Source organism: Triturus cristatus, chromosome 3_1 (assembly GCF_964204655.1).
Source record: "Triturus cristatus chromosome 3_1, aTriCri1.1, whole genome shotgun sequence".
Taxonomy (NCBI): Eukaryota; Metazoa; Chordata; class Amphibia; order Caudata; family Salamandridae; genus Triturus; species Triturus cristatus.
Window position 1 is genome coordinate 322,736,103 of NC_140583.1, and position 23,464 is coordinate 322,759,566.

The 23,464-nt window shown below is 45.0% G+C and overlaps 1 protein-coding gene across 3 annotated transcripts in view; it reads left to right on the forward strand.

The window, feature by feature from the left end:
* Nucleotides 1-23,464, forward strand: part of LOC146860192 (sulfotransferase 1 family member D1-like) — a 788,090-nt gene that overhangs the window by 212,183 nt on the left and 552,443 nt on the right. For all 3 annotated transcript variants that reach the window (XM_085644033.1, XM_085644032.1, XM_085644031.1), the window contains one exon: nucleotides 16,544-16,700. In XM_085644033.1, coding sequence (XP_085500159.1) covers nucleotides 16,565-16,700 — 136 coding nt within the window. In that variant the 5' untranslated portion in view covers nucleotides 16,544-16,564. The remainder of the gene's footprint in view (nucleotides 1-16,543; nucleotides 16,701-23,464) is intronic.

Genomic DNA, 23,464 nt, shown 5'->3' on the forward strand with positions numbered 1-23,464 from the left:
TTTAAGCTGTGCTTCTTCATACTTCAGCAGTCTCTCTCTCCTCTCCTGGGAGGTTTCCCTCCTATGAGCAGAGATAGAGGTCCCTATAGATGAACCAGAATGGGAAGACTCCACTGAGGGAGATCTGGACCTTCTAGGCCCACCACCAACTCTTCCATGAGAGACAAAGAGAGGACCATTGTGGCCCTCCTCCTCATCTTCCAGGGGAGCTGGATTTCCCAGGTCAAGATCATTGTCATCTTCCTGGTCAGCATTAGAGGTCAGGTCATGGGGAATTTCACCCCTAGACCCTTCCTCATTTGCTGCCCCACCCACTCTGCCTACCCCTTCAGACCCTATAGGTCTTCTGAGATCATCCAGCCTGAGTACCTCTATGAGGTGTTGGGTGGTTGGACTTTTGCCTGTCTTCAGTCTCCTTGTACTGCATAATGCTCTCAATTCCAAGAATGGGAGGTTATCATACTTTGTGGTAGAAGCCCATTGGCTTCTGGCAGGGACCCACTTGTTCCTGGCCTTGAAGACATTACTAGTGAGGTGTGGTGTATGCACTACCTACTCTAGTGTGGCCTACTAACTCTCTTGAGTTGTAGTAAGAGTGTGCTAAGCCCTTGACACACAACTCTAAGTTCAGTAGAACTTACTGTACTCTAAAGCTTCTATTATATGTACCATGGGTACCTGTAGTGGTTTTCAGTTAGTCAATTCAATTGAGATTATCTGTTAAAACAATAGCAAGCTGGAATCCCACACACTGCACACCAATGTGAGAAGTTGGCCTGTTATATTGTCCACTAGTTATAGTGGACACCTTACACCACTCCAAACAACCCCTTATTGATGATAGGTTAAAGACAAACTTTATTGAAAGCTATCCTAGTGGTAGCTATGGAGAGCAGCCTTCAGGCTAAGTCTTGAAGGAATGTAAAGCAGCTTGTTTTACCAGTCTATAATCTCTTGAATGACCAAATGAAAGGGAACGACACCAGGTATATATATATAAAATATATGTATTTATTTCTAAACACACCCTACTAGTCTCTTTATGAGGCTAGAGGTCCAAACACATAAGTTACACTTCAAATATTACAGTAAAATAGCACAAATACACATCAGGCCCTAGGGACGAGCCAAACCATATACTAAAATAGTGGTATAAGAGCCACGACTTAACTAGACACAAGGCCTAGAGCCTGTAGAATCACTGGGACCCCAAGGAACCACCCATGGTAGTGACACAGGGGACCCACATGGGCCGTGTGCAGTGTGAGAACACAGCCACGAGCTCCCGTTAGCTTCCATGGGCAAAGTCGCGGATAGATTTTTAAAGATTAGGGACACTTATAGATGAGCTAGGACCAAACCCTTTTGGACTTAGGAAGCTCTAGGGGCAACACTCATGGGAGCACCAGAGTACTCGAGTTACCTCACCCAGGGAAGCTGGGTGCATAGGTGTCAAATGGTGTTGGGTCGCGTCGTCATTTTCAATGGGAGCTGGCAAAGAAGTGCTGCTGCCTGGGAAGATGCGAAGTGTCCAAAGAGATCCAAGCCTGGATCTAAGTCGAGAAGAACCAGAAAGCAGAGGAATCACAAAATGGCGTTCCACGGGTCACTCGGGGTGACTAGGCCAACAATCTTCGGTGGATTTTCTATTCGAGGTGTGGGCTACCTGTAACCCAAAGCACGACTTCAAGGGACGTCGAGAAGTTAATGCACTTGCAAATGTGCATGGTGACCAGGAGTTCCGGTTCCACGTTACTCACGAGGGCTGCGGGTCTCAGCTTTGCTGGGGACTCAGGTCGGCCTCTGAGAAGTCTGGAAATCCTCAGATACTTCGTAGTCCGTCGGGAGCTTCGGAGATGCAGACCGGCAATTGCTTCGTTGGTGCCTGCCAAGCATGGGAGTCACTCCTTGACCCCAAGGGAGATTTCTTCAGTCCTCTAATCTTGAGTAGAGCGTCAAAGTTCCAGGATTCAGTTGCAGAGTTTCGTCCAGGGATATATAAAGTCCTGTTGCCAGTGGTTCCTTACTTGTACCTAATAAAGGGGTTGGACTAACTCAGGGGACCCACCTACGGGAGGGTTTGGAAAGTGGGGTGGCTACGCCCATTTCCTTTGTCCAGTTTCGCACTAGAGCAGGGGCTAGAAGCCCCTGAACCGGTTTGAGCTGTACTATGCACAGGGACACCAAATGTGCCCCTAGTGCAGGACTTCAAAGCACTCTGAGAGTGCTTCCACCCAGCCACAATACACATCAGCCTGTCTGTGAGGTGGTTACATCTCCCTGTGACAGGAAACCTGAATCTCCCGAGTAAAATGATACGTCACTTTTGTGGGTGGGGCAAGGACCTGTGACTGGGAAGAGTCCAAAGCATAGGGAATAAGGATATAGCACCGAGAATTCTAAGCGCTACATTTGTTTTAAAATACGTTTTTAGCCAATTCTGCATTGGACAGCCACACAAGTGAGGTATCATTTCACTTAGGACACTAAGGAGAACACTGTGGGGTAGGACATTTTGCCAGCACGGTGATTACACACAAAAATATGTGGAAAATGTGTTTTTTTCAGCTAAATTTGAGGTTTGCATGGCATTCTGGGTAGGAAAACGTTGGGGGATCCACACAAGCCATACCTCATTAGACTCCCCCGAGTGTCTAGTTTTCAGAAATGTTTGGGTTTGGTACTTTCCCAAGATGACCGCCAATCCTGGGGCCAAAATCTCAGGTGACCCCCCCCCAAAAAATAGGTAGTTTCCTTATAGGTCATTTTGAAGTCTCCACAGTACGATTTGGGCCATTTCCTGTTGCAGCCACTATGCCTACCCACACAGGTAAGGTACCATTTTTATTGGGAAACCTGGGGGAATGCTGGGCGGGAGGAAATTTGTGGATCCACGCAGATTCCAGAACTTTCCCACACAGAAATTTGAGAAAAAGGTTGTTTTTTCAGCGAAATTTGCGGTTTGCAGGGGATTCTGGGTAGGAGAATGTTGGGGGACCCACGCAAGCTATACCTCGATGGTCTCACCCGGGTGTCTAGTTTTCAGAAATGTGTGGGTTTGGTAGGTTTCCCTAGATGGCCGCCGAGCCCAGGGCCAAAAACTCATGGGACCCCCCTTGCAAAACCAGGTTGGTTTGTGATAGGTAATTTTGATGTCGCCTCAATAGGTTTTGGGCCCTTGCCTGTTGTGGGTCCTTGACCCACCCACGCAAGTGAGGTACCATTTTTATTGGGAGACCTGGGGGAACGCTGGGTGGGAGGAAATTAGTGGATCCACGCAGATTCCAGAACTTTCCCACACAGAAATTTGAGAAAAAAGTAATTTTTTCAGTGAAATTTGAGGTTTGCAGGGGTTTCTGGGTAGGAGAATGTTGGGGGACCCATGCAAGCCATACCTCACTGGACTCCCCCGGGTATCTAGTTTCCATAAATGTGTGGGTTTGGTAGGTTTCCCTAGATGGCTGCCCAGCCCCGGGCCAAAAACTCATGGGACCCCCTTGCAAAACCAGGTTGGTTTGTGATAGGTAATTTTGATGTCACATCAATAGGTTTTGGGCCCTTCCCTGCCACGGGTACTTGGCCCACCCATACAAGTGAGGTACCATTTCTATTGGGATACTTGGAGAAATGCTAGGGGGTTGGAAATTTGGTGTTATTTTCTGCAGCGTGAAAATTTGAGCAAAATAATGCAAGGAACATGTCACAGTCACATTTTGAGGTTTGCAGGACATTGTGGGTAAGATTAACTTGTTGGGATCCATAAGAGAGATATCACCATGTACTCCCATGCGTGTTTAGTTAACGACAAAATATAGAGTTGGTACACTTTGGCCAATTCCCTGAACAATCGCACTCCAGTGTAGAAGTTATCTACATATAAATGGTGACCTTTGTTAAAAAGTCCTCTACCAAGTTCCCACACAACGTTCTCAGTCACTCCAAAAGTGGACGGACAACCAGGGGGGTTAGTCCTGGATTCCTTACCAGTGTACACCCTGAAATTAGAGACAAATCCAGTCCTACTGTCACACAGCATATACAGCTTAATTCTATAGTGTGCCCTCTTACTAGGAATGTATTGCCTAAAACCCAAGCGGCCCTTGAACAAGATCAAAGACTCATCCACTGCTATTTCTTTCCTTGGATCTACAAAGTGATCAATGACAGGCTGAATCTTAAAAAGACGGTCACACTCAGGGTGATCTCGAGGTAGCGCTAAACCATTATCGACAAAATGCAGCATCCGAAGCAGAAGCAAATACCTATCACGACTCATGACTAACGGAAATATAGTCGTTGCCATCAAGGGACTAGTAGATCAATATGAAGACATTGATGGCTTCCTTAGCAAGCCCATCAAAAAAGTTAAACCCAAGAACTTCTTCATCTCTTCCAGATTTGTGGAAGTCCACCGGGTAGCTCTAGAATGGGGCTTAAGGCTGGCACTGTTGTCCCTCAAAAACTGTTCGGCATCCAAATTAGTCTGCTCAACAATCTCTGCCAAAAACACATCGTCCATAAACAACTGAAAAAAATGTAACGGCAAAAAGTTTTCTGTATTCACTCTACACCTTGGAACACCAGTAAAGTCTGGCAATGCTGGCTGCACCATGTCTCGGCCAACCCAGAGGTCATCACTTCCAACTAGAAGCCTTGCAGCCCCAGGCTGCAACACAGATGCCTCTTGCCACACTATACCAACGGGATGCCTTGCAGCCCCAGGCTGCAGCCCAGATGCCTCTAGGCTCACTATCGGCACATCAATGTCCTCTTCTAACACAGGCACTTCATCCGCACTGAGAGTAGCTTCATCCGCTCTGAGAGGAGCTTCATCATCCGATGATGCCATGTGGAGAGAAAACTCCCTGCCTGAATCTTCCCCTCCCACCTCTGCCTCAGAATCAGTCAGTCTCTGAACCATGGTCAGAGGAAGACTCAAAAAGCATACCAACAACCTGCTGAGCAGTAATCCTGCGGCTAGCCATTATCCGTACTAAGAAAGGAGACTGCACAAACAAGTCAACACCAACCAACACTGTGCAAAATAAGTAAGTAAAGAAATGTGTGCCTTTATCACAAAGATCTATATACTCAAAAACAATATGATTCACTTGCAAGAGACCGCTACACTCACAAGCACCTACTCTGCAGAGAGATAGCAAAAACGATATCCCACTAGAAAGAAAAAAAAACAATTACTTACAAAACAACAAAATACACATCGAGCACAAATGCAAAAAGTTTTTGACACTCAAAAAATAGAAGCCAAACATACTGCAATTATTGCACCATTTGCAAAAAACACATTCATGCAGAGAAATGAAAAACATTTACATTGTACAAAAAAAAGTCTCTTACCAAACACATGCAACTACACAAACAGGCGAACCACCAGTAACGAAATCGCAACCTGGAACAGTCTAAGGAGCAAAAGCCTTGAACTAGAACAAAAGGTAGAAATAAAGCATTACAATGGCAATTCAGAAGAAATAAAACAATTAACATTATAACACGCTATGTCACTACCCAAATGGGGGCAGAAAGGCCAAATAAACGGGCAGATACACAAAAAAATATATATGTCCCCTGGAAGCGACCAATTTATTTATTTTTAAATCCCTGGCTCTAGTGGGCTTTTCTGCCCCCCCAGAGCCAGAAATGTCATAAAATGCAGGTGATCTGTCCCCGGGGGGTGGGGGAGGGAGCAGAAAAGTCTTTAAAATTATTTAGGCCCATAAGGAAGCGACCCTTGCCCAAGGGGTCGCTTCCATTTAAAATGTAAAACACTCCCTGGTGTCTAGTGGGGTTTTCTGCCCCCCCCCGGGGACAGAAAGGCCAAATAAACAAAGACGATCTGCCCCCAGTGGGGGCAGAATATACTTTTAAAATAAATTGGGCCCCAGGAAGCGACCCTTGCCCAAGGGGTTGCTTCCAATTTGCAAAAAAACCCAATTCCCCCTAGTGGGCTTTTCTGCTCCCCCTGGGTCTAGAAACAGCCAAAAATCGGCCGATACGTCCCCAGGGGGGAAGAAAAGTCTAAAATAAAATGTACCCCTTAGGAAGCGACCCTTTCCCAAGGGGTCGCTTCCTTTGCATCAAAATACACATCGCTGGTGTCTGGTGGAGCATTCTGGTGCACGATTGCGACTCTGTGCGCGATCGTGCACCAGGAATGCCTTGCATTGAGACATCAGTGGAGAGGAAACACTGTTTCCTCTCCCCCGATGCCTCAATGTGCCACAATGTGCCCCCCCCCAGCCCACCGAAGCAGCAGAAACTTACCCTCCTCCTCCTCCCTGACGCGCTGGAAACAAATGGTTTCCAGCGCGTCCAGCGCTTCCTGATGATGTCGGCGCGCGCTGTGCACGCTGACATCATGGGAATTCGTGGGAGGGTCGGGGGTGGCAGCGGAAACTCTTTCGCTGCCATCCCCTTCTTTGGGGGCAAGATCAGTAACCCAGGGTGGGAGCTCCAGCGCTTCCCCCATGGGCTGTGCTCATGACGGAGCGGTTCCGTCATGAGCACATATCAACCAATGATCATGACGTAACTGCTTCGTCATGAGCATCGAAGGGATTAAATCCTTTAGCGGCATCAGATAATTTGAGGTAAATACACACGTAATATATATTACCATTAAAACTTCCATATTGACACAATTCATAAAAGATTACAATTTTGCGCAAATGAACCAAACTGCCTAGCAGCAAAATGAATGTGCAACAATAGCCCAACAACTAGAGGACACGCTCACCACCCTTGGGTTTAAACAATTAGTCATGACCCCTATGCATGAGAAGGGACACACCCTAGACAACTTTCCCATCTGTGAACAGAGTGGATACTACTCCCTGCGAGTGGTCCGACCACCACTTTATTAATCTCTCACTCCCCCTACCTAGACAGAACTTTCACCCACCAGCCACCTGGAAACTAATGCGAAGCTGGAACAAAATCGAGGGTCCCAGCTTAGAGAGCATCCTTCAAAAAAATCCTGTCAGGAGGCCAGAGACAGCCGATATTGAAGAGTGGTCTGAATCCATCTCTAACCAGATATTATCTGCCATTAATAAATTAGCCCAGTCAAGAAAATAAAAACCGGAAACAAGGGTAAGGGCGCACCTTGGTTCACGGAGGAGCTCTGGGCTCCAAAACGTACGCTCCGACTCCACGAAAGACAGTGGCGTAAAGCCTATGAGCCACAGGTCCTCGTAGATTACAGGGCAAAAGTCTCCACCTATAAAAAAGCGCTTCTTAGTAGGAAAGCCGAATATTATGAAAATATAATCCTGATAGCAACTAACAAACAAAAATAAACAATCAAAGTACTCAAGGAACTGAGACAAAAACAATCACTGGATGCGCCGTCCAGCCAGGAACAATGTAATAAATTCTTATCCTTCTTTTCCGATAAAGTTCAAAACGTCCTGGCTGATGTCAACAATTCCCCCAACAATTCAATGAAGAGGTGGAGACATGGGGAAATGAGGTAGAACTAATCTCCGCTTTCCAAACTCTCGACCTAGAAACTCTCTGACGCATTGCTACCAAAATTAAATCTGGCTCACCCGCTGATCTTTAAACTTGCTCTTCCAGCAATTGAGGGAGAAATCCTCGCTATGATGAACCTCTCGCTGGAAACTGGCAAGGTCCCCAGGTATTTTAAAGAAGCAAGAGTAATTCCCTTTCTCAAGAAGAGAGGAGCTGACACTTCCAATATGAAAAATTACAGACCCATATCCCAACTCCCTTTTATGGCCAAAATCCTGGAACAACATGTCCTGCAAACCCTATCCAAGTTCATGGAGGACCACCACTTACTTGGAGAGAGGCAGGCTGGCTTCAGAGTTCACCATAGTATGGAATTGGTGATGCTGTCTGTACTTGATGAAATCAGGCTCACAGCAGCCAACAACAAGCCATGTGTCCTAATTCTCCTCGACCTGTTGGCAGCGTTCGACACAGTCAACCATTTCCAACTCCTGGAAAGAATAAAAGACATTGGTATAGGAGGATCTATCCTCCAATGGATTACTTCTTTCCTGACAGACCGAACTCCTAAAATTCAGATGGGCGACTGGGTGTCAGAGAGGGGGTCCATCCCCTGCGGAGTCCCGCAGGGGTCGGCTTTGTCCCCTCTCCTGTTTAACATTTACCTCAGACCCTTGATCAAGGATCTTGCTTTGATGGATTGCCAGGTATTCAACTATGCGGACGACAAGCAAATCATTCTACAAATTGATAACACCCCACAGGCCCACACCCGGGTGAAAGACATACTACGATATGTGATACAAAACGGAGGTGCTGGCCGTCACCAATGATAGTATCCCGTGGAACTCCCACTACTGGCTGCACGAGCTGCGTGCTACCCCAACCCCAGCTCCGGTGGTAAAAAGTTTGGGAATCAAAATAGATTCCAAACTTTCCCTCACCAATCAAGTCTCCACCGTGTTCGGTACCCGTGTGAACTTACTCAGGCAGCTGAGAAGACTCTCCCCCATTCTCTCCTTCTCAACCTTGAGGACAGTGGTGGCCGCCCTGATTCTGTCCCGGCTTGACTATGGGAACTCGCTCTACATCGGATTACCGGACTCATTGCTGGGCAAACTCCAGGTGGTGATGAATGATGCCGCCAGGATAATCTTCAAGCTACCTAGGCACACTCGGGCTTCGCCCTTACTACAACAACTGCACTGGCTGCCCTTCAAGCAGAGGGCCAAATTTAAAGGCCTCTGTATTAAACACAAGGCTCTATTTGGACAGGCACCTAACTACATCAAGGAAAGCCTGGAGAAATATGCCCCATGCCGCTCATTAAGGTCCTCCACGCAGGGCCTTCTAAAATGCCCACAATTCAATTACGCCACTAAAGGCGGCTGAGCCTTCTCAGTTCTTATGCCGCAACTCTAGAACAGGCTCTGAAAGCTGCATCCTTCCTTTTAGGAAGAAACTTAAGACCCTATTATTTACAGAAGCCTGGGCATAACAATCCCCTCTGTGATACATCGCTCCCCTGGAACTTGCGTGGATCTTCTTGAAGCGCTTAGAGACATGCAGGTATTGAGCGCTCTACAAGCCAAAATTAACAATAACAATAACAAAATCTTCATACAGCCTCAAAGTTTACAATTTTACTAAAACTGTTACCATGGGTGAAGATAGTAAATGGGAAATCATGCATAGTTTAATACTTAACTTTTAACTTAATTTACTCTGCATTGTTTAGCAGCTAGCAGTGTGATTCACCCCATATGGGCCATAGCTCAAAAAGTCATTTGAGCTGAAACAACGGCACAGTTTAGGCAGCCTCAGTGAACCATCTTAATGCTATACTACTTTAGTGCACAATGACTTGAACATATAAATTATCAAGAGGGAGAAAGGAGAACCAATGACCTCCTGGTCAAAGTCACTGCTCTTCCCCGTGCAGCTCCACTGTTAAGGGTTGCTCTTTGCTTCATTTGTTCTCTTTTTTGCTCTTTGCTGCTTGTTTTCTTGTTTTTGCTTCTTATTCATTTTCTCCTTTTCTATTTTGCCTCTTTACTCTATGCCCCTTTTTTCTTTTCCCCTTTCTCTCCCTATTGCCTCTTTTCCCTTCCTCCATCCCTGCTCCCTCTTCCCGCGCTCCCTGCTGCCCCCTGGCCCCTGCCCCAAGCATGTTGCTCCTGCCTCCTAGCTGATCGCCCTCACCCGACCCCTACTTAATTGTGGCTTCTGCGTAGCAAGAAGAGCAAGACCTCTGACCTCCTGGTCAGAGTCACTGCTCTCCCCCCACGCAGCTCTACTGTTAAGGATCTGCCCTGAAGCTCCAGCCGAGCTCCTCTGGTAGGTGTTCAAGTCCCTCCTCCACCCGCAGTCTCCTGTCTGTGCCTCATCCCTGGAGGTCTAGTGGAAGAGCAGCCTGCTCTTCTGCTATTCTGCTCTGCTCTGTGCCCTCTATGCCTTTTTCTTTCTCTTTTTGTGCCCTTTGCCTCTTTCTTTCTCTTTTTTGCTCTTTGCTTATTTCTTTCTCGTTTTGGCTTCTTATTCCTTTGCCCATTTTCTTTTTTAATTTCTTCTTTCTGTCTTTATTGCCTCATTCCCCTTCCTCCAACCCACTCCCTCTACCAGCGCTTCCCGTGGCTACTGCCTTCACAACCTCTCCCCCAGCATGACACTCACCCCTTCTGGCTGATCGTCCTCTTCCCGACCCCTATTTAATGGAACCTGCTGCACGGACGCATTGCCGGTGCGCCCAAGGCAAGCCCGTCTGCACCTGTCCGCGATCTGACCACAACCAGCGCCTGGGACCAAGGTCCTCCGAACCCCCGGCACTACCACCCCAGCTCTCTCCATGCTCTAAACCCCGGCCGCAACAACCTCCTGCTCTCGACATCGAGCAACACCCAAGGCCCGATCTCCTGCCGACACTGTTGCTGCACCTTCACCCCCCTCCAGACCCCTGCAGCAACCCCTAGCCCACCGGACACCAGTGCACTGAAACCACTGAAATGTATCCTCCTCAATGTACGCTCCCTACACCGACACCCATAGAAATCCGGGACCTCCTCAACACACACACGCTCTTCCTCACAAATACCCGAACCAATGCCAGCTCCGGACCCGCAATTGCAGCCGCCATTCGTGATGGACAGAAGATCATGAGGAATGACCGCCCCACCCGCACAGGAGGAGGCTTCTCCATCATCCACAAACACTCCCTCTACATGACAACCACCGACTCGGATGACATCTCATCCTCCATGGAGCACATTTACTTCCAGACCCAGACCAAACCCAGAACAATGCTCTGGGGTTGGTCCTCATCTACAGATCGCCCAGCCCCCGCACCCCGTTCACCAACACCATCGCTGACTTCATTGCACCCCCACGGACTTGCCTCAACAGACTACATACTACTCGGAGACCTGAACTTCCACCTGGACAAGTATGACAACACTAACACTACCGTCCTCTAGAGAACCTCACCAACATAGGTCTGAAGCAACTGTTCTCCACCCCAACTCACACAGTTGGACACACAGCTGGACACACACTCAACCCCGTCTTTGCAGGAAGAAACAGCATCTCCTCCAGCCACACCACAAATCAGCTCTAGACAGACCACCACTGCATCCATTTCTCTCTTAGAAAACCCACCGCTCACAAGCATGTGTGCTGCCCCTCACGCACTCTGGAACAAAGTCTCTGAGGAAGAACTCACCTCCGCCTTCATCTGCACCCCACCACGACAGACACCGTGGCTAGCAACCTCCATGATGGATCGCCAACTGTACCAACACACTTGCCCCCTTCAGAAGACCAGAAGATGACACAACAAGGAAGCAAACTGGTTCACCATGTCACTCCAAGAATCCGAGGCTCCTGCTGGTGGCTGGAAAAGACGTGGAGAAACTGCAAAACTCCGGAAACATGCACCACCTACAAAACTGCCACCACGGCACACTGCCAACTCATCACATCAACAAAGAACAATTTCTTCCAAGACAGAATCCTCTCCAACACCCACAACACTAAGGAACTCTTCTCCATTATTCAGTTATTTGCCAAACCCAAAAGCAAAACAACAGACGCCCCTCCCTCCCAAGATCTCTGCAACAGACTCAACGCCTTCTTTTACCTCAAGATCAAGACACTCTATGACAACTTCGACGACCAAGACCTCTGCACCACTCTGGCCCCTGCCCCCAGCGATGCTACCCAAGAGACCCTACTTACATGGATCCCACTCACAACAGAAGACACCTTAAAGACCATGAAGAGCAGCCACTCCAGTGCACCTTGAACTGCCTGCCCCCCACACATCTTCCACAGGGCTGGCACAGCCAAAGCACCTGAGCTATGCTGGACAATCACCTGCACCCTTGAGACCACCACTTTACCCGATGACTGATAGCATGCCGAAGTCAACCCACTCATAAGGAAACCCTCTGCAGACCCAACGGACCTCAAGAATTTCAGGCCCATTTTGCTGCTTCCCTTCGCAGCCAAGATCATCGAGAAGGCTGTGAACACCCAGCTAACATACTTCATCGAAGACAACAACATCCTAGGCACCTCCCAATCTAGATTCTGCAACAACCACAGCACCAGGACCGCCCTCCTAACCACCATCGATGACATACACCTCTCCTTGACCAAGGCCAAACAGCAGCCCTCATCCTCCTAGACCTTTCAGCAGCCTTGACACTGTCTCCCACCGCACACTAGCCACCAGACTCCATGACGCCGGCATCCAAGAAAAGGCCCTAGACTGGATACGCCTATTTCTCACAGGCAGAACACAGAGAATAAGACTCCTGTCCTTCCTCTCTGAACCAACAGAGACCAGATGCAGAATACCCCGAAGATCCTGCCTCAGCCCCACCCTCTTCAATGTCTACATGGCCCCCTTCGCAGCCATTGCCAGAAACCATGGGCTCAACATCGTCTCCTACGATGATGATACCCAACTCATCCTCTCCCTCACCAAGGAATCCAACATCACCAGGCACACCTTCCAAGAAGGGATGAAAGTCTACGCAACCTGGATGAAGGACAGCTGCCTGAAACTCAAGTCAGAGAAAATAGAAGTCCTCATCCTCGCCCCCACCCCCTCAGCATGGGACAACACCTGCTGGTCCCCCACCCTCAGAAACCCACCAACCCGATAGACCATGCACATGACCTTGGCATCGTACTGGACTTAACGCTCACAATGAATTGCCAGATCAACACCGTCTCCTCCGCATGATTCAACACCCTCCGCATACTATGTAAAACATCTAAATAGATACCCGCCGACTCCAGGAAAATGTTCACTCTCTCATCACCAGCAGACTCAATTATGGGAGCGCCATCTATGCTGGGTTCAATAAGAAACTCCTCCGCAAACTCCAGACAGTCCAGAATGCCACAGCCAGACTAATCCTCAATATCCCAAGACACAAGCACATCACCCAACACCTTCACGACCTCCACTGGCTCACCGTCAAAAGAAGGATAACTTTCAAGCTGCTCACGCATGCATACACGGCTCTCCAAAACAACGGACATCAATTTCTCAACAACCGTCTCACCTTCCACACACCCAAGAGAAACATACAATCAGTCAATCTCTCCCTAGTCACTGTCCGACGCTTCTACAGGAACAGAGCAGGTGGAAGGTCCTTCTCCTACCTTGCAGCCAAGACATGGAATGAGCGCCCCCTCCACCTCTGGTGAAGCCAGACACTGGACCAATTCAGGAGAAACCTCAAGACCTGGCTCTTTGAATGACCCAAACGGAGTTACACCCCTGACAGCACCTTGAGATCCTATCGTGTGAGTTGTGCGCTTTTCAAAAACACTGATAAATTGATTGAATGGACCTTTAATTATTCCCAGTGGCACTAGTGTTCTACTATTAAGAATCTTAGATTTGGTGTCATGTGATGGTCTTTTCTTCCTTTTTGGTGACATAAAGCCCCTTAGGTCCGACTCTATTTTATGTCGGCTCTGGCTCCATATTAGGTAATGGAGGCGCCATCTTCTCAAACGTAGACAGTAAAAGTGGCCATCATTGATGATTTATGCAGAATCATTGTCATGTCTTCCATTTGACGCAGCTGTTGTCTGACCGTATCTTTCTAAGAACTGTGAAGTGTCATGTAATTCTACTAATGAAATAGATTTCACAACCAATGCGACAACAGTGTGGGACAAGTGTCTGCTTTTCACCATGTCATTGTTGAATAAGAACAAATACAAAACTTAGCCAAAACAGTGTAGTCTGAATTGACGTGGTTTTTACCTTAGATTTTCAAAGGAAAATGTATGGGATGCACACCTTGATGCACATTATCTATATAAGACATTCCTAAACTTATATCAGAAATTCTGATGTCTGATATGATATAGTATATAAGGACTGCCACTTGACCACTTGTCAGGAGAGGTCCTTCATTCAGTATTCAGACGAGATTCTGACAGAGACAGTCTCACCTACTGCCAGCACACTTCGCACTACACAGATCCTACAACTTGCCTGAAACCAATAAAGCTGAGTCCCAGAGGAAGACCAAAACCAAGGCTGTTTTTATAATATTCTATGTAGTTGTTTTAAATGAATCGAAAAACGGATATTCCTGTAGTAATGACTACTTTTACTTAAAAGTGATTATGCTTCTTAGTGCAGTGTGGTTGTGAGGTTGTGAACAATGAAATAGGTTTGTTACTGTGACTATGATGTCCCTGCTCTCTTCACAAAACGATACATCTATTTCAATAACACACTAAGTAGTGTTCTGTCGTGCTATAATAACCTGTCCTTCACATTCCATCGTAGGTGCTTTGAACCAAGGGCCATATTATCAAGGAACGGTGATAACATTATCGCCACTTTAGCGGCAGGAAACTGCCGCTAAAGCGGTGATAATGGGCTTGATAATATGCCCTTGTGAATTCCCATAGAAGCCGGTGTTCACACCAGAACCTGGGCTTCTATGGGAATTCTCAAGGGCATATTATCAAGCTCATTATCGCCGCTTTAGCGGCAGTTTCCTGCTGCTAAAGCATCAAATTCAAACTTGCTGCAACAGTAGAGCTTTAAGATAAAAATTATAATAGAGAGGGGATCTGAACAAGCATAATATTTTTACTGTTCTGACCAGTGTCTTAGGGAACACTCTTGTAAGATGTGAAGGCTCTGGCTGTTTCTCCTTTCCTACCTCACTTGTAACTCAATCTTAAATACATTAGCTAACCAGAGGTTTATATGCCAACGTTCTTTGGGCACCACTGTGGATTACATGATAAAATGTGTAAATAAAATGCTGCTGGCACAAAGGAAACAAACATTAAATAAGTAATGACTAGCTACATGAAACTGATTATCATATCATTTTGCAAACTTTTTCCCCATGGAGCCAAATGTTAACTTTTGTGACAGCATATACACTGGCTTGAAAGTCGGGTTGGAATGTTTGACACAAAACAAACAAAGAACAGTGGCTCTGCCTTAAGCGAATGCAAATCTATTCGGGATATTTTCCAGAAGAGAATTAGGTGAACGAATAATGCGTTATGGTGCTCTCAAGGTAATAAACTCATCAGCCACTCGGAGGGCGCACACTCTAGAGAAAAGGCTCTCTAGGGAGATACCAATGTACATACGCAGGTACTGAGGCACACAAAAGTAGTCCCCACAGTGTATAGGTTAGTAACCATAAAAGTATTTTTAAATCGGACATAGTATGATGTTTATATATGGAGGTGTTGTTATACCATTACATTAGATGTGTTCTGTGCTATCATTTTGTTATTGGTGGTTTGAATAAAGGTTTAATTAGTGAATCTATTGTTCAGCAATCGTCCCTTTTATAATCTTATTGCGCTATGGTGAGGGCTATGCATGATCTATTTCACTTTGACATATGAGTCGAAGTAGGAATAGTTAAATAATCGTGTTTTTCACACTATTGTCCTTTTTAGAAAATCTCCCAGACATATGGTAGGAACTAGTTCAGATCGCTCTGGGACCCGTTTTTTCTGATTTTCCCGGCTCGCTTTTACTTCCCATTGCATTTGGGTAAGAAGTAATATATTTTGTCGGAGTGTCTGACTGGTGTTCCACTTTTTATGCATGCTTGCCACAGATGGTGGCAAAATGGAGGGCGATACACTCGCCATGCTTCACTCCATCTTTTGGAAGTGAAACGAACTTTTAATGTATCATTGACACTTTCTAGTTTTTACCTTTCTTGGGTCCGCACTAAGGAGCATGTCATATACTTGGATATTGGTATCCAGAATCACAAATAACCGATTTGGGTGTCTGTCTCTGTTTCTGTCTAGCACAAACGTAGCTATGTAATCACTATCAAATAGAAATGTAAGGTTGTCAGTGTACACAGATGATATGTCATATGTACAAGTATATTTTTACATGTATATGTTATCTCTGACTTCTGACTGTATTGTTTGTTTATATATGTACATACGTTGTTTGCAGCCTTGAAAAAGTCCATAAGACAAAACATGTGTCGGGTGCTAGTGTGTCTCCCCTCTTTGATAGGAAAAGATCGGAAAATAAAGGAAGAAAAATCGAATATTACTACCTTGAATTACTTTTAAGGTTACTAATTCTATACACTGTATGGACTACTTTTTGTGGCCTTGGTACTTGCATATGTAAATAGGGTCGGAATGTTCTCCTTGATTGGTGAGGCCATAGTTGTTGTCAGGGACGGCTGGGTTGAGGAGAGGGTTTGGGGGCATGTGCACACTGCCCTACACATAGGTCAAATCTAAAACCAGTACCTTTTATAAGAGACTGTTGAAGAATTGATGAGTATAGATGGTGATGAGTAGGTTTAAGATTGAGTCACATTAGTTATTGTTTGAAATCGGTAACAGTTTGGAAATCTTCATCTGCGCTGTTGTTCAGTTGTTGCTCGGCTTCCTTCTTGTTTCCAGAGATGTCCCCATCCTCATTAGAGACTTGCTCTATTGAACTGTAATAAAAATAATTTTAATATTGCACTGAGGACTGAAAATCATCTTGTTTCTCTTTCCTTGACAGATAGCCTTTTTTCTGCCTACAATGGAAATCCATCGTAAAGCTTTGAGGGCAGTTCGTGGTTTACCCGTGGTCAGCACATATGCAGACAACTGGGAGAGGGTCGACCAGTTCCAGTTCTACCCAGATGACGTTTTTATCGCTTCGTACCCTAAATCTGGTAAATCATTTCTTCGTACCCTAAATCTGCGAAATAATTCTTCCCCCATTTAGGGGCTTTTGCTATGTCCCGTGTTTTTTTATTATGGAGGTTTGAACACCATTTGTAAACACTGTGGTGATTTCCTGACACAAAAGCCTCTGTTTTTATAGCCTATGATAAAGATTTGAAGGAAACGAAATGCTGGCTTAGCCTGACTCTAAAATAGTCAGACTAAATCAACATTACCCTCACCTATCCTTTTCAAGATTGCAGAATCCAAATGATAATGATTGAAGCAACATTTACAAATACAGCCATGAAAGCAGAAATAAAGGTTAAATGGCAGGTTTCAAATTACTGAGGATTTAACTTTGTTTTTCAATCCTTAAAGTTTCCTTATTTATATTATTCCTGTAAGTGTCAAAAATCAGGTATGGGCCATTTGCATATTGTTCAATTTTTTTAAAAATTGTGTTTGCATGGATACATAACGCATTGGTGCATGGAAATTAGTAGAGTGATGTTAAAAGTTCTGTTTATTAAACTGCCACATAGCAAAATAAATCATGAAAATACTAATGTTTTTACTAATTTGTACGTTTGTACGGTTCTACTGTACCACACATGAATTACATAGAAAAATACACTTGCACCATATCTTTAATACAAAGGTCAGTGAGATATAAGTGACAGGAAAAGGACGTATGTACAAATAAGTGTAATAGCACTATAAAAGATTCAGTGTATTGGACCGAAATAATGACATATATATATTTTAGGTAGAATCCCCACATAACTCGAAGTGAAATAAACATATTTACATATGGAAGATTTACCCTTTATTTACTTGAAAGGTTTTATATAGCACTGGCTAGACCTGGGGGTATCAGAGCACTTTACATGAGTATCAGACCATAGTTGAAGGTTACATCGTTACAAAGGTTACACAGATTTAGAGCATAGCTACATAGTTACATGTTGGGTTGAGACAAACAATAAGGACATATACGTAAGGGAACAAGCAGGCAAGGGGAGAGATTCAGGGGAGAAGGGGTAGGAGCAGGGGAAGTAGACAGAGAATGAAGGAGGGAAAGAGGAGGGAAGGGTGAGAGACATAGCATGAAAGAGGAGGGGGAGGGTGACGGGGGCACAAACCAGTAGATGAGTAATAGCTGCGTCCAAAATCCAGTAAGCTGTGATCCCTTGACTCTGTGGACTGTCTCAGAGGGTCTCTGAGACTCCAAGGCCTACCTACTGGATCCTTCCCCAACAAGGGGAGAGGGGGTGCTTTGGCAAGGGTGCCATACCATACCTCAACTGTGCGTGGCTCCCTTGACGCTGTGGACTCTCTCAAAGGGTTCACTGAGACCCCAGAGTATGAATATTGGATCTTTCCACAACAAGGCGAGAAGGAGTGCTTAGTCAAAGGGCAACAAGGGACAGGGGGCTAGGAGATGGGTCGCAACTGGCAGGTCAACAGAGAGGGAACAAACGGCAAAAGAAAAAAATCACATTAATTACAGAAAGAAAACACATTCAATACCAGGGTAAATTAGCGATCCAGAAAAAGACAGGATCCACGAAAGGCAGGGGTCAGGGAGAACAAAGGGGGGGGAGTCAGCGAGTTGAAGAGTCCCACAAGGAAGAGATAAAGATAGCAGAAAAGGAAATGTATACGTTGTAGAGTCACTCAGGGGAGAGATACAAACGGGAAAGCTCAGAATCACAAAATAGTGATATTAAGTACAAAGAACTACTACATATGCAAGTGGTTAGAGTTGTAACTATGCAAATAGTACATTCACTCAGGGTTCCATTTACACAACGATTACGCGAAAAACGATTGTATTTTACTTAACTACAGAGTGAACTGAGAAATAAAACATCCAAGGGGGTAGAGAGAGGGAGGGGGGGAGATGAGATAGGTGATAGGAGAGTTCGGGCCTGGGGGGGGGAGGAGATAAGGCAATCCAGCTGAGGATCAATGTTTGAGGGTCCGCAGGAGGAAGTTCAATGGACCGAGGGAGAGGACAAGAAATAATAAAATGGTGGCTCTGTGTCATGGGTATCTAAAGACAGCCATGATAGGAAAATCGGACGAGCATCGAAGTTCTTCGCATGTAGAGCATGTTGAGTCTGCCCAATGTCCAGCTGGGTTGGTGACAGCTGAAGGGGAAGTCAACAGCTCATCTCCTCTATAGCTTACAAAGTAGCTCCACCGGGCATCGGCCAAAAAAAGTTACGTCTCTACGGTCATTGGCAAGATTCACAGGTTCCATGTCCTGATGGGTGAGTCGGATGAGGGTGGCGGGTGGGGGAAATGAACATTGTCTGGTCGGTGTCCACTATGGGAGCTGTCGTTCTCATACAACCCTGGAATTTACAACTTCAGCAGGTAAGGAGTTCAGGCTGGGTGTTTCTTGAAAGCCCATAGAGGAAGTAGCCATCTCCCACTCTGCGGTGATGGAGCAAACTAAGAGAGCCACTGTGTGGGATACATGAGGAAGAACCCACTCCAAGATGGCCGCCACCAGCTGGGAATGGACCAGTCCTATTTCTTATTCCAGGGCATGCCGTATCTAGTGCTCAAGGAATCAACTTCCGAGGGAGGGGGCCAAGATGGATGATAGCCTCACCAAGACACTAATAGAGGTGCACATAATGGGCGCCCATCTTGTAGTCAACTGAACTCAGGGGCAACCTAGCGTGCTAGGGCAGGAAAGTGGAAAGAACTGTAGCTATAAGCAAAAACTTTCACCACACTTGACACGGGCAGAAGGAGGCGGCAGCCGGAGGAGTCACACGGACCTCAGACGAGCAATGCCCACACACGCATCAATCCAAAGCATTCACCTGATCTCGACGTGTTGCTCTGAAGCATCCTGCGCGATGCTCAGGCTCCGCACGACGCCTTGGAGTCTCATTAGGCACGGGACTTTTTTTTTTACCGCACCTCCAGCGGCATTGCTTACCCTCAAGCGAGATGCTCTGGACCATCGAGCGGCGTGCTCCTTCAAACCTGACAAAGATGACAAAGCTGCACTCAACAACTCCCCCAGGGATAAACACATCACCCCTCCGGTGCCCGGTACCAGCCATGGGCCAGTATCACAGCGGGGATTGGGTCCGAACATTTAGAGATGAGCGCGGCGTTCCTGCCGGCAGTCAAGTAGCAGCTAGGGCTTCTGGAAGCAGTGATGCCTACAGCTGAAAGGATGGCAAGGAGGACACATGAGGAAAAAGCCAGCGCTACCTCTGTGCATGTGGGGAATCGGCAACGGGGTAGTAGTAGGAAGGCTGTAAGATGACTTGTGGCAGGCCAGAGGTGACAGAATACTTGTGGCAGGCCGGAGGTGAAGGAACACTGATTTGGGTAGAACCGGTGTCATCAACTTGGGTAAAGGGCGTGCTACCTTTACTTTCGCATCCTTATGTTGGGAGTCAATATATCAAACTAGCTTCATCAGGAGTCATTACATCACATGTATGTTTTTACACCTTTTTAGACAGTGGCAGTTGCCACTCTGTAGTTATAGTTTGTTCAGAGTTTCCATACGAAAAGTGTTTATTGTTTCTCTAGCAAATGTGGTACTGTTTGGCGTATCTGCATGAAACATTCCAAAACAATGTTCATCTGCACCCGCTCCTTCATGGCTTCATGGAATGTTTTGTGCTAATCTTTCAAGTGGGGAACAAGATGAAGGGAGGAAAATTTGCTCTTAGATACAGGAAAAATGATCGAATTGAATCACACTAGATTTGGGAAGAAGTTAGAACTTTACTCAGAAAATATGCTTTTTTGTGATTTGGTGTTAATCCTTTAAAGCTTTTAAAGAGGTGTTCGGGTTGGGCATGCAGGGGTTAAAATGTTAGGTATATCTGGGTTGTTGGTTTCCAGATATGCTTTAGTTGGCCATTCTTAAGGGGATTAGTCAATCCCTATTGGTGGACCACAAAATAAACAATATTTGTTAGCAGCCAATCCAAGACTCTGGGACATGGTCCCTGCATTCTGAAAATGAATGAACAAATCATAAAGAAGGGCAGGGTAAGCCTGACCCCAAAGGACATATTGGGGAGGTGCTCCATCCATTGTTTTGCTTCTGGAGCATGGACAGCATGTTAAGGCAGCCATTACAGGTCCACAGTGAAATGCAGTGCAGTGAATAAATTGCTGCTATCTAATGAGAGGGAAGTTAGAGTCTTAGGGCCAGATGGACAACCCTTTTTTGCGGCTGCAAACGGGAGATCCTCCTGTTTGCGGCCGCAAAAAAGGGTAATAGAATGTACAAATGCTATTTTGCGAGTCGCTGATTAGCAAAATAGCATTTGTGACTCTCGCTATTAGGAAGGGGTGTCCATTCCTAATAGCGAGTCAACATGCTATGTGCTATAGCTATGTGCTAATGTTTTGCAACCGCGGCCGCAAAACACTTGCAGTTTACCAGCAGCTTCAAGTAGGTGGTAAATCCCTCTCAAAGGGGAAGGGGTCCCTTGGACATTCCTGGACGTCATTTTTTTGAGATAGGAGTGTTGAATTTAAAGACTGAAACCAGCAGGTTACAACTGTGAGAGGAGGTATGAGGTTTTAGTAATTTGAGGCATAATATATATTTAAAGAGACTAAAAATAGGGATAGAGGTCTGCATAAGTAAAGCATCCTCTTTCCACATCTGTTTACTCAGCCTACCCATCTTCTCAACAGCTCCCTAATTCTAAAATAGTAAAGTTCTATTAGACATATGTATATTCACTGAAAAAAGCAAAGGTTAAAGCGATATTGTATTGGGCGAGGTGCTAAGAACTTACCTTTTGTTTAACAAAAAAACTGAAATTCACTGAAAAACTAATGGTTAAAAGGTGACATTATCCTTAGGTGTTGGAATGAGACATGAGCTAAAGCTAAAACAAAAAAACAAAAGCAATGAACTTCAGCAGTTATAGTTTAGCTAACTAACTATAAGTTGTGCTCCCCAATCACGCACTGCTTAAGACCTCACATTTAACACCACTCATGACATGATAAATTACATTATTGATGCCATCACTGATTATAATTAAATAACAACTGTCGAAATTACATATGAGATCAACAAATGATTCTGAAAATGTTGTAAGCTTTGCGACTGAGGAGTAAGTAGCACTCTACAAATGCACAGAATCTTCTTCCATATTTCAAATACCTGGCTGTCATTCCCCAACGACCTATATATTTAGGCATCTACTGTTCTTAGATTTTAGAATGCCGAGAGGATGCTACTGCGCCATTACAATAAGAGGTGTTTAAAAATGTGATGCTAAAATTTTTTTGAATGCTCCTAGATGTATTTCTAGATTCATTTAATAACACTGAGCACGAGGATATTTATATGTTAAGCAGAAAATCTGTTACTGCAGTATGAACCTTTGAAATGTCTACGTCCCATTGACATAAAAAGACCTTTGGTCTGTCAATGCTTTATTTATGAGGCCACAGTAAAATTCAACCTAGCGCAGGCTTCAAAGCCTGACCATGCCTCTGTTGTGCATCAAGAAAAAACTGCAACCTGCGTAATTTGAAACTAATATTATTATGAAGGAGATTGCTCTGGTAAGGCTGATTGGAGAAAAAGTCAGATGGAGAATAACTTGACTAAAGCTCTCTTACTTTCGAGCAAGTTGACTAAGTTTGTTTCCTGACAAAAACCTGTATTCTAAGACAATTTCCTCTGAAGCAGAAGTTAATTTTAATTTCTACAGCTGTCAGTTTTAATGGTCTGTCATCACTAGTTGAGAAGAGGTGAGATGCCACAAACGTCATTGTAGCAGCGATGCCTTTACCAGAAGAGAATAAAAAGAAAGTACTGAGTTTATTTTCTTAACATTTGCAAAAGGACCTCATTAGATTTTTTTCACCCAGTGTGCAAGGTATTTTTAGATTGTAAAGCAGTTAAGCAATCCATTTTTTCCAGAATAGACACGCTTTCACATGCACATGGCTAAAGAGCACAATACTTGTAAGAAAGACGTAAGTGAATGTTCCACAAGTACAAAGACAGTTTTGATGCTTATATTTTATCCTCACATTGAAGGTTGAACTCATTTAAGATTTAAAGACAAAACGGGAGGCTTCTCCAAAGTTGTGCAATTACTGAATGGAAACAACTAATTATGGCGACAATCTTGAACTGACAGCCCTACTAGATATCTGGGCCATATTGTTTGCAAAAAGAAAAACCTTAATGTGCAAAAGCTCAGGGAAAGCATACAAGGAGACATACTTTTGAGTGACCTGAAGACTACAAATGAAACTTGAAATTACATTTATTGAACTACTTTATTTTTCCACAAAGAGTAACAGTTTACAATGTAGAACATTTTAAAACAGAATTTATTTATTGGCATGATTAATCTTGATACTGAGGATGTCAAGTAACCCTATATTTATGTTTACATGACTATTAAATAATTTAGTTGTTTTCATTGCAAATGCCAGACTGCATACATTATTTATTGATGGTCATTATATGTGCCTATGGCATTATTTATGTTTGTTGCATTTCACTGTTCCCTTTGCATGAAGTTCCGCAGGACCTGCATAATGTTAGAAATAATTTAGTGGCAGTTGTTGGCACAAAAATGTGACTTTAGAGGAATGTGATTTAGATAGACTTACGAAACTGTGTAATAGTTGCCCCTCACTTTTGAGCATCATACCTTAAAAAACGTCTGCTCACTTTTGCCTTAAAAAGATTGATTCCTCCCCTCCTTCTATTGATCTATACATATTTACAAACTATATT